Source organism: Lacerta agilis, chromosome 6 (genome assembly GCF_009819535.1).
Source record: "Lacerta agilis isolate rLacAgi1 chromosome 6, rLacAgi1.pri, whole genome shotgun sequence".
Classification (NCBI taxonomy): Eukaryota; Metazoa; Chordata; class Lepidosauria; order Squamata; family Lacertidae; genus Lacerta; species Lacerta agilis.
In genome coordinates this window covers 82,008,617-82,028,186 of record NC_046317.1, presented here as the reverse complement: position 1 = coordinate 82,028,186, position 19,570 = coordinate 82,008,617, and the positions used below count along the sequence as shown (strand labels likewise).

At 39.9% G+C, this 19,570-nt stretch overlaps 1 protein-coding gene across 3 annotated transcripts in view; it reads left to right on the top strand.

Annotated features, from left to right (window-relative positions):
• The first annotated feature begins 24 nt into the window (after positions 1-24).
• LOC117049036 (serine/threonine-protein phosphatase 4 regulatory subunit 1-like) overlaps positions 25-19,570 on the top strand; it is a 36,999-nt gene continuing 17,453 nt past the window's right edge. Inside the window, exons 1-8 of one of the 3 annotated variants that reach the window (XM_033153619.1) lie at positions 25-119; positions 497-541; positions 11,574-11,706; positions 12,727-12,833; positions 13,196-13,338; positions 15,064-15,210; positions 18,526-18,633; positions 19,413-19,478. In XM_033153619.1, coding sequence (XP_033009510.1) covers positions 113-119; positions 497-541; positions 11,574-11,706; positions 12,727-12,833; positions 13,196-13,338; positions 15,064-15,210; positions 18,526-18,633; positions 19,413-19,478 — 756 coding nt within the window. In that variant the 5' untranslated portion in view covers positions 25-112. Of the gene's footprint in view, positions 120-496; positions 542-11,573; positions 11,707-12,717; positions 12,834-13,195; positions 13,339-15,063; positions 15,211-18,525; positions 18,634-19,412; positions 19,479-19,570 lie in introns of all 3 variants that reach the window. The other 2 variants (XM_033153618.1, XM_033153620.1) reach the window with 2 other exon arrangements.

Sequence of the window (19,570 nt, the reverse complement as noted above, 5' to 3'; positions counted from 1 at the left end):
CTGAGGCGGCGGGCCACTGCCGCTGCTGCTGCTGCTCCTCCTCCTCGGCCCGGTCCCTCCTCTCCCTCCTCCGCCGCTCTCCTCCCTCCTCCTCGCCCAGGACCATTTCAAAATGGCCGGTAAGTGGCTTTCGCTCCTGCTGCTCCTTCGTGCGGGGTGTGAGGCGCGCAAGGGCTTTCTCTGGTTTATGTCGTTTTTAAAAATGGTTTTTTTCTTTATTATTATTATTATTGTCGTGTTCCTTGTCTTTCTTCTTTAAAAACACACATCAGAGGGTGCTTAAGCGCGGCGCAAGCGTCGGCCCTCTATTGCTGGTTTGTTTGTGGATGATGATGATCGTGTATATTTACTTATTTTTAAAATGTGTGTGTATATATATATATTTCCGACTCATCTCCAAGGGAAAGAAAAAGCACCAACCCCCTGTGTCTTCTCTCTCTCTCTCTTCTCTCTCTCTCTCTCTTTCTCCATCTCTCTCTTTTGTTTTTGTTTGTAGGGATCCCTTTGTATTTTGTGGATTTGCAGGATGACTTAGATGATTGTGAGTACGGTAACTGCTTTCATTTTGGTTTTTTTTTTTAAAGAAAAGGGGGGGGAGTAGGAATGAAATCGCCACGTATCTTTATTATCTTCCTTTTGAAAGGTCCCTTATCTTCCTCCTCACGTCCTTCCCAAGATTATGGGTACCGGGGGGAAAGGATGGCAAAGATGGTGATTTCCCGGCCCCTGGGACACCCCTCCCCCGGCTTTCACCGTTAAGGGGATTTGTTATTTTTAGAAGAAAAAATAAAAATGCATTTAAAAATAGGGAGCTTTGATTCGGTTCTGTCTTGAACGCTACGATCTGAAGTAAGCGCCTTGGCTAGACCACATTGGCGGAGGCAGTGTAGCAGTTCTGACAGGTAGACTGTCAAGTGTGGTTTTGTTTTGTTTTGTTTTGACCACTCGGAGGAGATGCAGATATATATATATATATATATATATTTGCTTTAATTATAAGGCTGTTAAAGAATATTTTTTAAATATATGCATATATTTAAGACATGGTGAGAGTTTGGCGGAATATTGATAGGGGAGGAGATGCAGCCTCCCCTCCCCCTTTTTAATGGCTGGTTAAAAAGTGGAGTTGGTTGGGTTTTTTGCTGTTCATGGAAACAAATGACTCAGAATTTTATTTTATTTTTAATATACTTTGTTAAAATACTTAGCATTTAGTGTGTATGGTGGTGATTGTGAACATACTGTATTAGGATTTCTGGATTTGGGGTGGGGGAGTACGCATTCATTCAGGTCAGCATAAGCCAAATAAGCAACATCATTGGAGTATTTAAGAAAACAAAGCTGCATGCACACCTGGACATGTTAGCATTGTAAAATGTGTGACAGAAAAAAATTATGCAGTAGCAAATCTATTAGAAGCAAACATGCAGCTGCAGCTGTTATTTGAAGGAGCTGTTCTTTGATGAATGCAAACCTAGCATAGCTTTGTTCCATCTTATTTTGCAGAAACTTCAGTTGGGCAATGTATAGTCTAGATTTTTGCAAGGACACTTATTGCTTAGGTAAATCAGCAGACATGATACAAGGATGCATGTACACATAGCTCTGAACTTGGCATTGTTCACTTTGTTTCCATTTGCACATGACTTTTGTTCAGAAATAGCTAGTCCTTGAGATTATTGTGCTTCCTTATTGATCATGCTGAATTCGGGAAAGCTTTCCTGTATGCTGTACAAAAGCACGGACCAAAGGGGATGAACAACTTCTTAAACATAACTCATTGACCGCCCAGTGTGGCTGGGGCAACCCAGACAGATGGGCAGAGTATAAATAATAAAATGAAAAGAAAAGAAATTGACTTCCTGCTACTGAAACTTGGCAGAGGTAATAAATACTGTAATGGTGATCTGCAAATTCTCCAGGACTAGGAGCATTTCTAGCATTTTAAAAAAGCACACAGGACAGGCTATAAGTTTAATGCTAATGTTCCCTAATGATTGATTCTTACATGAGAGCTCTGTTTGATAGCTGTAAAGTTGGGAGCTGGTCAACACATGGATAGTCTCCAAGCAGCTTTGGCATGGAAATAATACACATTATGTGGGAAAAAGTCATGTACTGAGCTGCTTCATTACATGACTAGGAAGACATGGTGTCAAATTTTGGCTGTCAGGAAGTTTAATGTATGGCCTTAAAACAAGTCATTCATCCAAGCCTACCTCATAGGGTTGCTGAAACAAAACAAGAAAAATTTCCTTCCAGTAGCACCTTAGTGACCAACTAAGTTTGTATGAGCTTTCGTGTGCATGCACATTTCTTCAGATAAGGGTTGCTGTGAGGATAAAATGTTGAAAGCCCCAAGCACTCAATCCTCAGCTCCTTAGGATAATAAAAGCTGTAGTTTCTACTTGATGGTAGTTATGTGCGAATCCACTCTTTATGAGTCGTTTTAGAGTCAGATTTGTTGAGGAGACTATGACCTTTAATTATTGCATTGTAACATACATGCTTTTTACGTTTGTCATGCAATATGATGCTTTCAAATGACAGTATTTCCACTGCATGCAATTTGAGTCCTGAGGTATATGTGCTGTGGCTCTATTAAAATTGTTAATCAATTAATTGTATGAGTTTTAGATGAGAAAGTAATTAATCAATCAGTTACATGCCACATTGATTCCACCCCTTGTGTCTACATCTGGTCTTAGGGGAGAAGGTAGCAAATATTGAAATAAGACTGCTTAAGTGCTAGGTAGGTATAGAGTAAGAAGCCCTACTGGGAACAAGATGGTGATGGTTGACCCTCATCCCCGGAACTGCAAAAAATTGCTGCAAAAAATTGTCTCCATCCTTAGGCCAAACACATAGGTAGAAAATGGGGATCAAGAGAAATTTGGCAATTGTACATTAGCAGAGCTGAAAATTAATGTTTGGTGGTGTGCTAGATAAAAAGTCATCACAAGCCAAATTAAGTAGCTTTACCTAACATTCCACCTCATGAGAAGGGAAGCTTTACCTAACATTCCACCTCATGAGAAGGGAAGACTCCCTGGAAAAGACCCTGATGTTGGGAAAGGTGGAGGGCACAAGGAGAAGGGGACGACAGAGGATGAGATGGTTGGACAGTGTTCTCGAAGCTACTAACATGAGTTTGGCCAAACTGCGAGAGGCAGTGAAGGATAGGCGTGCCTGGCGTGCTCTGGTCCATGGGGTCACGAAGAGTCGGACACGACTGAACTACTGAACAACAACAACAACAACCTAACATTTAGAGGGGACGTTCTCTTGGGGAATCTCATATTTGTGGTAATAATAGTAATTTTATTATTTGTACCCCACCCATCTGACTGGGTTGCCTCAGCCACTTTGGACAGTATAAAAACCCTCTTGCAGTTCAATGACTACCGTACATTAAGTATCTTTCAAGGCAAGGTATCTGTGTTAGCTGATAATAAAATTTCCAGATTCCATCTTAAAAGATAGCAACCAACTCTGCCAGTCCCCAACTGCCCTGGTTTATAATCCAGCCTGATGAAGAGTTACAGAGAATTTGAAAGACAGCACACTATTTTGTGATATTTTGGTTTGGCCTAATAAAGATTTTGGAACTTGTTTTGTAGGCCAGCATGGATATCTTTACTTTTTGTATGTATTGGATTGCATTCTGTGTTGTTTTCACCATTGCAGGAGGTTGGCCTAGATAACCCTTGGGGTCCCTTGCAACTCTGTAATTCTATGATTCCTTAATTTCTCTTTTAATGTGCTTTTTGTCTTGTCCAAAATTGCCAGCTCTTAGTCATTTGGAAGGAGAACTTGATTGTGAAATAATTTTTTTATTCTTCTTGTTTCCATTTATAATGACATACTTACTTACAGCAGAAAAGCTGCTAACTCTAGCTATTTTCATGAGAGTCTTGTGACTTGAAAAGTAAAAATAGTAGAAATCCTGGCTCCTGTTTGTTTCAATAGCATTTATATCCCCTAGTTACAATCAAAAACTTGACTTCAGTGTGCCACAGCCGTCAAATCTGAAGTGCTAAAAAGAACCTATCATTTGTTTGTAACATCAGTTTGTAACTTTATTAGATGGATACTGAAAGAACTTCTAAATGCAATCTCAGAATCTCTGTTTGCAATTTTGGGAAATTCTTGGAGAACAGGTGAAGGTCTATGAGACTGAAAGCAGACAAATGTCCCCATCTTCAAGGTGGGATGTGTGAAGGATGCAGGCAGCTGCTGACTAGACAGTTTGACATTGATACCTGAAAAGGTTCCTGAGTGAATCATTTAAGTAGTTAGTCTGCTAACATTTGGATGCTATGATTGCAAAACACTACCAGGGGTTTCTCAAGAATACATCACAACATACCAAGCTTTTTTTTGTTTTTTTGTAATTGTTACTAGCTTGCTAGACAAGGGAATGCTGTGGATGAAATATTAGCAAGGTTTTCAATGAAGTACAATATGATACTCGTGCTGGCAGTGGCGGAGGAATCCTCCGCGGCACCCGGGGCGCCAAACCCGAAGGCACCCCCCGGGGGCAGCGGCGTGCATCATGATGCGCGACGCACGGGTGCTACGAAAGGAAAGCAGGCACTTGTTTGCTCGGCCGGTGGCTGCTTTCCTACCCCCCCCCTTTAAAGGGCTTTCAAGCACGTGCTTTGCTTTTCTTTTTTCCCCTTTTCAGGGCTTTTTTCGCCGCTGGGCTCCCTGGACGGAGCTGCGGCATGGAGGTGAGGGGCGGGCCATCGAGTGTCACCCCCCAGGGCGGTACCCGAGGCAGACCGCCCCCTACACCCCCCTCACTCCGCCCCTGCTTGTTGGCAAGCTGGTAAAATCTGGACTAGATGATGCTACAGTTAGATGGATTTGTAGCTAGTTGAGAACTACAGGTAACTGACCATTGAGTGTACAGTATAAGCAAATTCCCTGAAATGGGTCCTCTGCAAGGTGGAGGGTTACTTGTCTGGCTTTGAGAAGGCAGTAGGAGGGCTCTGATGGGGTCATGCTACCTTCCCAAAGCAAAGTAAGGCCAATATCACAACTTTGCACAGGTGTGTGTGTGTGTGTGTGTGTAAGTAAGTAAGTAAGTAAGTAAGTAAATAAAGAGTGGGTTTCCTCCGCACTGCATTTATTTATTCCTGCCCCACTCAAAGCTGTGATTGTGTAAGTAAAATAAGCAAAACTTGTGAGTTACCTGTACTGTATATTGAAAGAGTGCTCAGCAATGGCTCCTCATAAGCCTGGGCAGAAGTGACAAGTGGGGTACTGCAAGGTTTTGTCCTAGGCCCAGAGTTGTTTAATATATTTATAAATTGGATTGATATCAGGAAAATAGTTGACAAGTATCCTGCTATTGGGCAAGGGATGGGGAACTTGGTTCATGGAAAGAAAGGGTAAAAGAACAGAGAATTTTGAACCCAGAGCAAGGAAAGGATGCATGGGACATTTCATTTAAAATATTAGGGCAAGAATTGTTCACTCACTGTTCTTTACTGAGGACAGAAGGAGGCTTAAATACAGAAAGATAAAATCCGTTCTGCATAATGGTATGACCAATTCTGCACAACGAAAAGCCATATTCTGCAAGGTGTATAAATTATTCAAGCTAAATACACACACACACACACACACACACACACACACACTATTGCTTTTATTTTACAGAATAAGGTACTGGTGGAGGTTATGGAATATCCTTTTATATTCCACAACCTCTCTCAAGTGATGGTTGCTGATTATTCTACATAAAATGTTTTTCGGACTGTCTTGGTTTGTCCTCTTAACTCTCCTAAATCACTGTTTTACACCTTTTACATATTGAGAATTGAGACTAGGAGGTCACTTACTCGCCACCTATTAAGTTCAGATTTGCTAGACATGAGCTGAGGATGCTTTAGGGAAGGGATGGACAGATGCAGCCCTTGAAGCTTCTGAAGGTTCTAACAAATGTTAACCAAGATAAGGTAAAAATATTTTCATTTGTAAGAAAAGGGGGGTCCTTTCTCTTTTAAAGATACCTGTATATCTTTAAATCTTGTGTTGGATTTTCTGCATAATACTCTGGCAATGCATACACATATACAGTATGTTCTGTACCATGCAGTGCATAGATCTGAGGCCAGATCACAGCATAAAAATACAATATATTAACAAGATTACTCATTTATTTACTTCTAAATTTACAAAAATGAACTTTCTTTATGACTGGTTCCAGATGTCTCGAAAAAAGTCATGCAGTGCAATCATATGCACATTTATTCTGAAATATAGTATGTCCCACTGTATTCAGTTCGGCTTACTCCCAGATAAGACTGTATAGAATTGCGGCAGGAAAGATTTTTTTATCCCAAGAGAGCACTCAGTTCATTACAGTTCTTATTTTGCTCTAATGCGTCTTGTTCCTGCAAAGCTGTCATATTTGTAAATGTTACCATCATTCAGCCAGTATTTTAAAAAGGTTGCATGAATTCATTTTAGTAAAAGGGAAATTGTCAAAGGTTGATATTCTTCTGATTTAAAATCAGTTAAAACAGTTTACAATCTTGTATTTTTACATTGTTATAACCCACCCCTGGGACCTTCCTGCTTTATGTACAGCTTCCACCGGCTTAATGTTTGTTTTATTTTTCCTTGTTTCTGGCTGCTTTCACCTGTGCTTTGGTTGCATTTCAACTAAGTTGTGGTCAGTATTGTGGAGCATGGGATTGCTATAGGCAGCAGTATACTGCTGTTTCCTCTTGGAGCTCCTGCTCTCTTTTGCATGATACCAGCTTACTTTTTCAGATGTTAGTAACAAAAGTAGGCTAATTTCCTTTCTCGGGCTGCAATCATATACCCAGTTACCTGGGAGTATGTCCCATTCAACTTAATTGGACTTACTCCTGACTAGACATGTAGAGAAGGGAAAAAGAACCTCAGGGCTGGGTGCCAAATACGTCCCTTGAGGGCACTCTGCTTGTCCCTTGGGTCTCTCCCAAGCCATGCCCCTCATTAGTCCTGCTGTGGACCCTCCTTGGGAGTTTTTAACTAGGAAGTATCCCTGAACTCTGGTAATACTTCGGGGGGGGGGGTAGAGCAGAATGTGTGAGTGCGTACAGAAACAAATTTAATGTACAAAGTTGTTCCATCCACTTCTGCTTCTGGCTGTACTCACTACTAGCATGTGGGCCCCAGAAGATTGCATAGAAGGCTGGGAAAATTTCCTCACCCCTTGCTTAATGCCTAGGACCTTGGCAAAAAAGAAAAAGAAAAAAGAGCTATCCTAAAACGGGACTGCATTTGTCACAAGGTTCTCCAGATGTTCACCAATATTGTTGTTGTTGTTCAGTCGTTCAGTCGTGTCCGACTCTTCGTGACCCCATGGACCAGAGCACGCCAGGCACGCCTATCCTTCACTGCCTCTCGCAGTTTGGCCAAACTCATGTTAGTAGCTTCAAGAACACTGTCCAACCATCTCATCCTCTGTCGTCCCCTTCTCCTTGTGCCCTCCATCTTTCCCAACATCAGGGTCTTTTCTAGGGAGTCTTCTCTTCTCATGAGGTGGCCAAAGTACTGGAGCCAATATTACTCTTTTTATTTCTTTTTTTGCATACTAATACTGTAGTGGTAATTTAGCAGTGAGGGGCTGAAAGGTGGGATATGCACGTTTTCACATATTTAATAAATAAGTATTTGTAGACAGCAGCTGTAGCAGCACAGTGTAGTACTAAGGCACCTGCCCTTAGAGATGGATTGAAACTGCCCATGGTTCGGAGTTCTACTAGACTCTCATTTTCTGCAAGGACAGAAAGAATGTATTTCCTTTCCTAGAGTGAAAGAGGAAAGAGTGAGAATGCAGGCAGGAGTGCCACACAGCTCTGCTGTTTTCAGCAGATTGCTATTGCTGGTTGCATTTGCTCTCTGCTTCCAGAGGCGCTTCCCCTAACTGCATGGAGGTAGTTTTGGCAAGCCTTCAGTACTGAAGGGTGGCAGGGAAAACCAAAACAGTTCTGCAGGATTTGTATGTTAGATTCTGGTTTTTCAGATGTGACATATGCTTGTTCTCTCCTCCCCACGCCCAGATTTCTCCATTCTTTTCTTTAAGGGAAATTAATATCTAAGGTAGCTTTCACCTTGGTCAGCCATTTTGGCAATATAGTTTGCAAAGATGCTTAGCTGTTGCATTTCACTCCTTTGTCCAGAGACATGGCAAAATCTCTGCTTTTCCTTCATAATTTTGCCAACTAACAGCTTTTCCACTTGGTGCCTGCTTTGAAAAAGGTGACTCATTATCTTTCATTTTTTAAAAATCACATTGCAGTGTGTATATCATACTTATCTCTAGTGATTGTATTGTCTTCTCTCACATACAACACATATTTCTGGCTTTCAGATCACTTACTCATCTGATCCACCCATCCTGTTGGCTCCTATTTAATACAATAAATTGGGTTGGGTAAAATTGGTTTCCAGCTTCTTAGGTTAGTTTCAAGGCATTAATTGTGTGTAGCTAGTTAAAAGATGACATAAGTTTGGGAAATATTTTCATTATCTAACACTGTTTCTTGGCCTAATCTGGGAGTTGTATTTAAATAGTTCAGTTCCTCATTTTGTAACTAGTTGAAGGCTTTGTATATCACCTAACAGATGTATATCTTTTAAAGATCTGAATCCTTTCCATTGCATCTAAGTGTTCTTATCTGTGTGCCATTGTGAGAGAACATATAGGCAGACATACTCATACATTCCAAACAGTATAGCATATCTCTCTTGTTTGGGAATTGCAATAGAGCACACCGGCTGGTACATCTGCATCTGGAACTCATTTTTAACTCTCCAGAGATGACAAAACAAGCATCTTATTTATTACATAGTTAACCAGGTATAATTGGCTAGTTTTGCCCTTTACAACGTGCACCTTTTTTTTGGTCATACACAATAGAGATGTTTAAGTAATAATCATTTCATTAGCAGCAGGAAACACATTCTTTCCCTCCATTCTATACTTCAATTGACAGTTTTCCCTCCCCTCCCCATAAATCAAAGCAAGAATCATGATATTTGCCTTCGTGAAAACTTCTAATGCAATTACAATAAGCAAACTTAAGTTATACAAGAGGGTAGTGGCTGATCAGTTACAAACAAGTTTTAAATATGGAGACCAGCAAGCAGAAACCTATTGTTAAAAATGTCAGCCTGAAGTTTTTCATCTGGCAACTCCCAAATGCACCTGCCTGACCAGCTTCAGATTCCCTGTTCCCTATTCCATTATTAATTGAGGTTTGGGTGGTATAAAGAGCAAGGCCTTTTCAGTGGTGGCACCAAAACTTGGGAATGCCCTCACTGATTAGACGTATCAGGCTTCCTCTCTTCCATCATTTAGGTGGCTTCTGAAAATTTATTTTACACAGGTTTTCAGGGTTTGCTATTTAGTTTGCATTGGCCAAAGCATTTATTTATTTATTTTGCATTAGTTGTGGATTTTGAAATTCTGTGTTGAATTCCCCCCCCCCATTTATTGCTTTGTTTGTATCTTTTTAAGTGTCTGTGGAAATAAATAAATAATCACAAGTTTGCTTGAGTAGGGGAGTTTCTCAGACAGAAATATACCAGTCAGACAGAGGATCCTTTAAGTGAGGGAGTGCTAGCGAAAAATGTGATCAGATAAATTCCTGGGTCAGATTTCACTTTAGCCAGGAGTTTATTACTTATGCAAACCATTATCTCCATTCCACACCTGCTGAATGGAGATAAAAATGCTTGCAGGTTTGTTGTAAGGATAGCTGAGGTTGTATATAAACTCCCCTGAACAGTCAAAAAGTACTATGCAAATACTGTTCTTAGCTCTTATAGTTCAAATCTGATTTGTGAATCAGTGTTCATGAATAAGCAGTGTTAGAAGCTGAGATATGAAAGCTAGGAGCTAAATGGCATCTTAAACCTACATTATGGGAGCATCCACGGAATGTCTAGGCATGCTTTTTTATAAAAAGAATGCAAAGCTGAGAATGAATGAACTGCAGCTAAAATAGTATGTTCATTTTTCACATGGTCTAGTCCAGTGGTGGCGAACCTATGGCACGGGTGCCAGAGTGGACATGCAGAGCCCTCTCTGTTGGCACGCGCCATCACGCCAGCAGTGCCGTTGTTTGGGGTTTTCAAATTGGGCAGCAGCTTCCCCCCACGCCTCCTTGTGAGTAAACTGCTCCCACCCGGGCCGGCAGCAGCTTAGAGGCAGTTTATCTCCCCAAAGCAGCTATATTCCTGCCTCCCCGCACCCCGCCCATTGGTGGGATTTTTTTACAGCCAGCAGGCTGTAGTTCATGTGATTGGTGGCTTTGTCAAGGGTTTTCGTTGATTGGTTGCTGCCTGCGATCCTTGAGACTATGTGTTGTTTCTGCTCCTTGTGCCATAGGAAGCGTTTATAATTCGTGTGAGTGTTCTTCTCCCCCCCAAAAAACAACTGTGATCCAAGCCCCCCCCCCAAAGCTCTTCTAGTCTTGGCAACCCCCCCAAAAAAACTCTGGGCAATGCCCCCCCCCAGCTCTATGTGTTGTTTCTGCTCCGCGTTTATAATGCGTGTGAGTGTTTTTCTCCCCACGAAAAAAAACTACTGTGATCCAACCCCCCCCCCAAAAAAAACTCTGGCAATGTCCCCAAAACTCTATGTGTTGTTTCTGCTCCACGTGCCATAGGAAGCGTTTATAAGGCATGTGAGTGTTTTTCTCCCCCCCAAAAAAACAACTGTGTTCCAAGCCCCCCCTCAACAACTCAGGGAATTACGGTATATTAATTATTATCCCATATTAAATTGCCGTGTTGGCACTTTGCGATAAATTAGTAGGTTTTGGGTTGCAGTTTGGGCACTTGGTCTCCAAAAGGTTCGCCACCACTGGTCTAGTCCTTCCCCTTCCCAGCCCCCTAATATTCTTAAGAGGTTTTTTCCTCCGGTCTTCAGAGAGTAGCTGGAAGTGGGAAGGCAGAAAAAAGGTCCTCCTTTCCTTCCACTCTGCAGTTTTAATCTGAAATCTAAGGCGCAGTACTGCACCCAGAGCTCAGAAACTGTTCATGCTAATGAAATTCCCTGTCGCAAAATGTGCCTAGAATGATGGGAGTTTTGAACACTGTGAAGAAGCTTTGGATATGTTTGGTCCAAATAAAGATATAAAACAAATGTAATAAGATAAATCAGGAGGATATTATGGTATCAGTATATTAGTAACTGAAAATGTATATATCTTTTAGTGCCTCACTGAACAACTTTTCCAACTGTCTGACTTTAGAGAATCCCCTTAAATTCAGACTTTAAAAAAGTTGTAAATTGTGTGTTGACCGCTTTATTTCCAAGTTCATTCCAGTCTTACCAAGCCAGTCTCTACACTAATATGAGCTAGTTACAGTATGAATTCCTTCAAAGTTTAATCACAAATCTCATTAGTTTAGGCTTTAAGAAGTGCCAAAGGTTGTGAAAATTGGCAACCTTGTTATTTTTTGTGGATTAGATTTAAAGACTCAAGGTTTCCCCACTAGATATATTTGGTGCTGATAATTTATTTTTTCCTTGCTTACATGCTACTTTTCTTCCCTTCAAGTTGGGTTTGAAGACTATGGACCAGATTGTGATAGCATGAGGATAACTGCATTCTTGGACATTCCAGGACAGGATAACTTGGCTCCGCTTGCACGTCTGGAAAAATATGCTTTTAGTGATAATATATTTAACAGGTAACAATGCAAATAATTATGCAAATGTTGTCATGTTCATTTTTCTCTCCTTTTCATAGATGTTCAGTGCAGGTAATATTCATATTATAGGATTTAACCACATATATTTTTAAGAATAATATTTTAAATAATATGTTTGTGTTCAGTAGGTTAAACTCCCCACATTCTTAGAATGGGGTAGTAAGCTTCTGCCACAACCTCAAATAATTTTTCTTTCTCCACATCCCAGTCTGACTTCATTCTCTTCCTTTTAATTTCCTCTTTTTAGCTGTTTCCCTGTAATTTGCTTTTTATTTACTTCGTAAATTGTATGCACTGCTTGATTGTAAAGAAAAAACCCTCAGATAGGTGGGGAGGTAAAACCTTAATTAAATCCATAAGTGCCTCCCCCCCCCGACTTCTGCTATCTTGGCACATTGTGCCCACTAACCAATAGCTTTCTTTTTTAAAAAAATAGCTAAGCGGATGTACCCCTCTGGCTCTCATGCAATTTGAACTCTGATCCCTTGGTATAATTTGCTTAGCTTTTTGAACAGTGTAGCTTCAAACGTTTTCTGTGGTCAGAGTGGGCCAGAAACGGAGAAGGGAATCAGGGCATTCTTTAGGGTTGCCGTATTTCAAAGAGTGAAAATCCGGACACAAAAGTTGCTGAGCTTTTTTCCCTTTTTATTTAAGTGATTTCTGCCCAGACATATGGCAACCCTACCATTCTCCAAACTCCAGTAGTGCCAGAGCAAAGTACCAGCCACAACAAGATGTTTTAAGACGTAATTATTGGTTATACTATGACATGTTTTCATATTTTTCTGAACAGTGAACATTGTGGCCAACGTTTGCTTCTGTTATGTAAATCTTCAAGCTGCACTATGTTGCATTACATTGTAAATATTTAAAATGTCACCTTACGTCAGTAGACCACCCACACATGGAACTGATCAGATTCCACTGTTTTATATTGCTCACAATGCTTGGGTTACATATTTCTTATTATTATTTTTTTAAAAAACATTGCCTTTACAGGCAAATCATTGCCAGGGGTCTACTTGATGTCTTTCGAGATTTCAGTCACAATGAAGAAGATTACTTGACAGTAATGGCAATAGTGGTCCGACTGGCTGAAGATACAGGTGAGAGTTCCAGTTCTTTCTTGATATACTAATGCATATGGTTGTGTGCATGGTCCATTTAGATTAGCCATGTTTTGGCTGCCAGTGGCTCTCTGGAGTTGCGAACAGGAAACTCTCAGAGCTCTACTTGAAGATAGCTGGATTGAATCTATGAGCTTCTGCATGTGAAGTATGTTCTTTAGCACACTTTGCTAAAAATGAATTTATTGCTCTGTGCCACTATTAAGTTCTGTCATTCCAAAAGATTTTGCTGCTTATATAGAAGTTGCTATATTCAAATGCATGACATTCTGTTCATTGAATGCATATGTTTACCACCTTCAAATCAACTAACATTGTTACTTTATTCTCTAAATCCCCAGAGCCTACTGTACGGACAGAATTAATGGAGCAGATACCACCCATTGCTATTTTTCTACAGGAGAGTAGACAAAACTTTCCTACCTCCTTTTCTGAATACCTTATGCCTATTGTGGTGAGATATCTCACAGATCCAAATAACCAGGTAAAAAGTTCTGGACTTAAGATTGTTATTCAGTGACTTCAGTTGGAGACCCTTAATTAGACAGTGGCAAACTGTGATTTAACAAGAATGAGCTGTGGTGAGCCTTAGGCTCATACGCTCCCCTGTCCTCCTCCAGCATAGCAGCGAGGAGCAGTTAATCAATTTATTGTGACATCCAAACCTGGACAAACTGTGGTTAATCTTAACTATGGTTTGTTGTGAAGCTAACTTGTTTCAATAAACAATAGTTCAGAGTTTGGATTGCCGTTAATCAAAAACAAAAGTTAAAGTTTCCAAGCTCATCCTTTCTGTGCAATGGAAGGAGAGTGCACTAGCCCAAGACTTGCTGTGGCTTCTTCTCATAAACTAAGGCATAATTTTGTCTTAATGTTTACATTTTAAAAAATCAGCAACTAAGCAAAACCAATACAGTTTTCAATGTCTGCTTAAAGAGAATTTTAAAGAAATGGGGCTATCAATGAAAAGGCCCTGTGTCTGGTACGTGCTAGTCTGCTTGGTGGTAGGCAACAGAGCAGGGCCTCCAAGGATAATCTCAAAACCCAAGGAGGTTCACATGGGAGCTGATTCTGTAGCACCCCCTTAGGGATTTAAAAGTCAAAACCACCACTTTAAATTGAGCTGAGAAACAAATAGGCAGTCAGTGCAACTGGCACAGTATTAAATATATTAGCAAGTTGGAATTCCTTCTCAGGTGGCAGCTGTTTCTGCAGATGTGAGTAAGAGGCTTGTTTATATCATTAGAGTACAGTATATGAGATAGTTCTAGGGTGGATTGATTTAAGTTTGTTGCCATCATAATAAATAACAGTTACCGGTATATAGATAACTGAGGAAACCCCCAATTTTAGCCCTGCACTCTTGCTGTTTTCCTTGAGTCACATTCAGGTTCTTGCATTAGATTTGTTACATCTCCTACCCAAAGTAATAGCTTTTTTCTACCATCTTAAATTAAGTGATGATGTGACAAAAGCTCTTAATTTTTTTTATTAACTTGGTTTGTGTTAAATATGTATTTTGTAGTTGACCTCCTTTGTAATGTTTTATTTTGAAATCTTTAAGATAAAATTTTAGTTTTCTGTTAATTTTGTTGCTTTGACTGTATCCTCTATATTTGACTTTCTTCAGAAATGTTTGATTTGGGATTGCTTTATTGATGTTTTAATATGCTGTAAACTGCTTTGAGATTTTTCTTAAAAATATAAAGCGATATAGAAATGAAATTAATAATAACAATAATAATAAATTAGCATTGGGAGGAGGTCATTTGTAGCTCTGATATACTCTTTAAATCAAGTTTACAAATCTAAGATAGATGTGAGTTTGGAGGTTATCTTTCAATAACTGGTCAGGAAATGACTGTTCTTGAACATTTCCAATTTAATATATCCAAATGAGCATCTGTGAGGGCCACAATAAGCAATCTTTCTAGCCAGCAGAAAACCTTATCTAGCAGTTCTAGTGTATGGATGTAACTGGTGTTCACATGTATTCTGTGTGAGCTAGATTGAGTTGAATCTGAGATGACCTCTTTCACAGTGCCCTTAGAATAATACTTTTACAAACAAAAGGCAGTGATAAGTTATCAAATGCAGAAGAACATGAATTAGCTTTTCTGATTTTCAGTGCTGCTGCTGCGACATTTCTTGCAGATTGGGGGGAAATTCTTTCTTACTGGTTTTCATTTTCTCCTTTGTACATTGATAGGTTAGAAAAGCAAGCCAGGACTCACTGCTCATACTACTGGAACAAGGTCTTGTTGGTCAATATGATATTGAAAATAAAGTGTGTCCAATCCTGTTAGATCTTTCCGCTCCTGAGAGTGATGATGAATACAAAGTGGAAGCTGTAAACGTAAGTAGCAGTTGTCTTTCATTTGGAAATTCTTCTAAATCTGCAGTAGGGAACCAAGCCCTATATCTACCATCTTAACTTGTTTGTACAAAGTTAAATAACTGAAGACTATACAGGTGTAATTCCACCTTTGTTATTGACTTCTTATTCTTGACTGGCCTAGTTTTAAATTTGTTTTTTAAGTGACGATACAGTGAAGGAGAGAGAGAGGAGTAAAGGATGTGCCAGATGTGCTTGATAGTGTATTCAGTCGGTATGAGCCACATGACCAGGCTTCGCCCCTGTTGACCTTGCTCTACAGGTGAAGTGAGTTCTAAGGTGAATGTAATAAGGGAAGGGGGAGTGTGGCACTTGTAGGAGAACGTCTTTATTGGACTTTCTAAGTACAAGAGTGCTCATCCTTTTTAGCATTTGGGTGTCAAGCTGGTAATGTGAGGAGGGCCTTTGTGTAGGTGTACTAGAGCAGGGGTCAGGAAACTAAGGCCTGTGGGCCGGATCAGTCCCAATTGCCTTCAGGATCCGGCCCACAGACTGTCTGTGGATTGGCATGGGGATTCTGTTTGTTTGGGCTGTGCCATTTTTTCCCTGCTCCATTCCATCCTCCCCACACACATCGTGGTGATGCCTCCTCCCTGGCTTCTCCTCGCCCTGCCTAGAGGAGGAAGGGGGCTGGGCTGAGCTGGCTGAGCGCCATTTTAAGCAGCCCCTCTCCGGAGCCAGCCCTTTTGTGCCACTCATCTTCCCTCCGCCACCGCTACCGCCGCCCTGGTGCTCCTGTGGCCCAGAGAGCAGACCGGACAAGCTCGCTCTGCCTACCCATGAGAAGCAGCAGCAGCAGCGGTGGTGGTGGCGGCAGCCCCAATGAAGGTAAGTGCAGCGGTTGGGGGTGGGGGGTGGGGAGGAGGACTACTTGCCCCCCTTGCCTCTTCTTCCAGCTCCCCCCCACAATGCCACTTCTCCAGCCTGCCACAAGGTCTGAGGGACAGTGGACCGGCCCACGGCTAATTTTTTTTGCCAACCCCTGTACTAGAGGGACTGAAAATTACCTTTGACAGAGAGCTGTAGCTTAAAAACAAACACACAAAAACACATTTAAAAAAAAGCCTATGGAGGGCATTCCACAATGATGAGGCCACTGCTGAAGAGCCAATTTCTTTGCCTCCATATTGCTTACTAAAAGAACCCACTCATAAAAGTTATTTCTTGGAAGGATCTATCATTCTTTCTGATTAAAGGGTAAAGGGACCCCTGACCATTAGATCCAGTCATGGACGACTCTGGGGTGGCAGCGCTCATCTCACTTAACTGGCCGAGGGAGCCAGCTACAGCTTCCAGGTCATGTGGCCAGCATGACTAAGGGAGTCACAAATCAACTGTAGGAGCTTGAAGTATTTTTAAGTATTAGTATTTGTGTCTCCTCCTGCTTTCCTTTTAAAAAAGAGGAATCCTAAATTAGTATCAACAAAACACAGCTGTTCTGAAAGCACATTGAAATATGTTGTCAAATTTAAAAATTCTAAGTAAGTTCCAACATAATGGACACTGGCAGCCACAAAACAGACCACTTCTTCACATAAGAACTGTATATCAGCCTCAGTATTAGTTTTCAGTTGCTCTTGGGCTGCAGACATTTAAGAACTGGGCATGTTACGCTCTCTTTCCCTGGCTCTGAAGTCACTGCTGTGTAGTGTTATCTTAACCTGTTATCCATCAAAATTGTTATATTCCAGTTCAGTTAAACCCACAATGGACCAATAATATAACTGTTTGGAGGAAAAGGTCAAAATACAAAAAAGTGTTATTTTATTTTCCAGCTGCTGAAAGAATTAAACTGAAAGAAAATATAATCCTTCCAAGTAGTCACATATAGTCCTATTAATGGGTTATAAATTCCAGCGTTAAAATATTTGGCAATTTTCCCTAAAGGTACTATCTTAAAGCTATGGTGTCCAAAAATCTATAGCATCATTGCTTCTTTTAAATTTATACTTCCCTATAAATAGTTGCTTAAATTTTCTAATTCCCAAGTGTATTGAGTTCTTCAGATCATTTGCAAGAAATCCGTTGTGTCTTGACAAAATGTGAACATTCGTAATTTCATTTTACCATGGCTGTCTGACACTTCACCCATAAAATGACTTTACCAGCTAGGCTACAGTTTCTTGTTTGGGAGTTGCTTAGGCCAATTTCCAATGTAACATCTGAATGCCATATGTCTTTTTCAAGGACTGACAATTCCATTAAAGTCAGAATAGGATAATGTTCTCCAAGTTCTTTCTTTGCATTCAGTCACAGTGACTAAACCATTTGAGAAGTAAGCTGTTACTTTTAATAACCATATACTTTTTTAATATATTCTATAAACATACTGAGACTTAAAAAAAAAGAAAAACAACAACCAGCAAAGTTTAGGAGGCTTGTCCTTATAATATTTGAATGAACTTTTGTGGTATTGGCAATTTAATAATTTTACAAGAGCCTTGGGAAAGGTAGTACATTCATACTGTGTAACATTTTTTAAATGTTTATTTTTTAGAAACAGGTAGGTAGCCGTGTTGGTAGCCGTGTTGGTAGGTAGTCAAAACAAAATAAAAAAATAAATAAAAATTCCTTCCAGTAGCACCTTAGAGACCAACTAAGTTTGTTCTTGGTAATTTTTTTTTTAAGAAAACATTATAATTCTTAATGTTTGAGACAAAAACTCATTCTGCATTTGGAAAAGGTGTTATAGTCAAAGATGCACAGAAATTATCTGGTTTGCTCTTTGAGGGATGGGAGGCTTTTATGTTTGGAAAAAAGGGAACTGAATATTTACTGCAGGTAATGTCTGCTAAATTTATACCTTGGTTTTAAACAAACAGTGGTTGCTAAGCAGGGCCTTTCCATTGGCTGAGCTCAGAAACTAGCAACATTTGGCTCCTTTCCTTTTCTCCTTTGAACTCTTTCTAATCCAACTGGTTGTTACAAGAAATCTTTAACAAAGAACTAGCACCTGAGTTTGCTTTTTTCTCTCTCCCCACTTCCTGTCCCCTTTACTTCTGTGTCATGCTTTTTAGATTGTAAGCCTGAGGACAGGGGCTATCTTACTACTGATATTTGTAAACTGTTCTAGGAGCTTTTTCTTTTTTCTGAAAAGTGAGGGGAAATTGCTTTAACCAAATAAATAAGTAAATATCTGATTAATTTGATTTCTAAGCCATAAGAAGTTCATATACAGAAGTCACATTGTCTAACATAATTTTTGACAGAACTGCTAAGTTTCAAGAGGAGAACTTTAAATGGAGAGAAAGAATTGAGATATTTTTCCCTTATTAGATAATCTGCAAAATGGCTTCTATGGTGAACAAATCAACGGTTGAACAGTTGCTGCTTCCCCGATTCTGTGAACTCTGTGGTGATGGGAAACTCTTTCAAGTTCGGAAGGTTAGTGCTTATTATTTAAGACTTATTTGTGTATCTACATTGGAATTTATCTGTTCAAATTTGGAGGTTAAATTATCTTCATCTGTAAGTACCAGTAAAACTCAATGTGTTTGTGTGTGTGTGTGTGTGTGTGCGCGCGCGCACCATTAAAAAGCAACATTTTCTTTTTCATATATTGACCAAAACATAGTTCCAGCTTTAGTGAAATGTACAGGTAACTCACAACCTACACTTATTTAAAATAAGTTCTTGCATCTTTACAGCTGTTGCTGATAAATAATAATTGTGAGATTGCTGTTCTGGCTTTACATGGTTTTGCTTATATACACAATGACCAGGAATGTAACCCCACGTAAGTTGTGAGTTACCTGTACATAAAGTTAATCACGTACTTGTGCTTTCTTGAATAAGGGCCACAGAGTTGATTATCCTATATTTCCTTTCAGTCATTTCCTGCTTATCACACATTCTCTATGGAATGTGTTGAGCAGCTGTTAGTATGCATTAAAATATTTGAGTAGCATACCTTGTAGACCTTTATGCAGTTAATATGATTAATAATGCCTGCAAGTAGGAAACATACCATAAAAGTATATTTTCCGGGTTGGGAGAGTAGGCAGCAAGGTTCTTTCTAAAACAAATGCAGAAACAAATTCTTACTCTGTGAAGAACTGTAATTTGATCAGTATAAATGTAAGGTTCCCTGACAATAAAGAAAGACATACAGATTCAGAATTGATACATAAAAGCAAACAAAGTTTTTGTTTCTCTTGTTTTAGGTTTGTGCAGCAAACTTTGGAGATATTTGCAATGCTGTGGGGCAAGAAGCCACAGAAAAGAACTTGGTATGTTAAAGTTTCGGGTCTTGAAGCTATGCCATTTCGTTAAATTTATAGAGCAGTCCATCAATAATATATGCTGAGAGTCTTACATATTA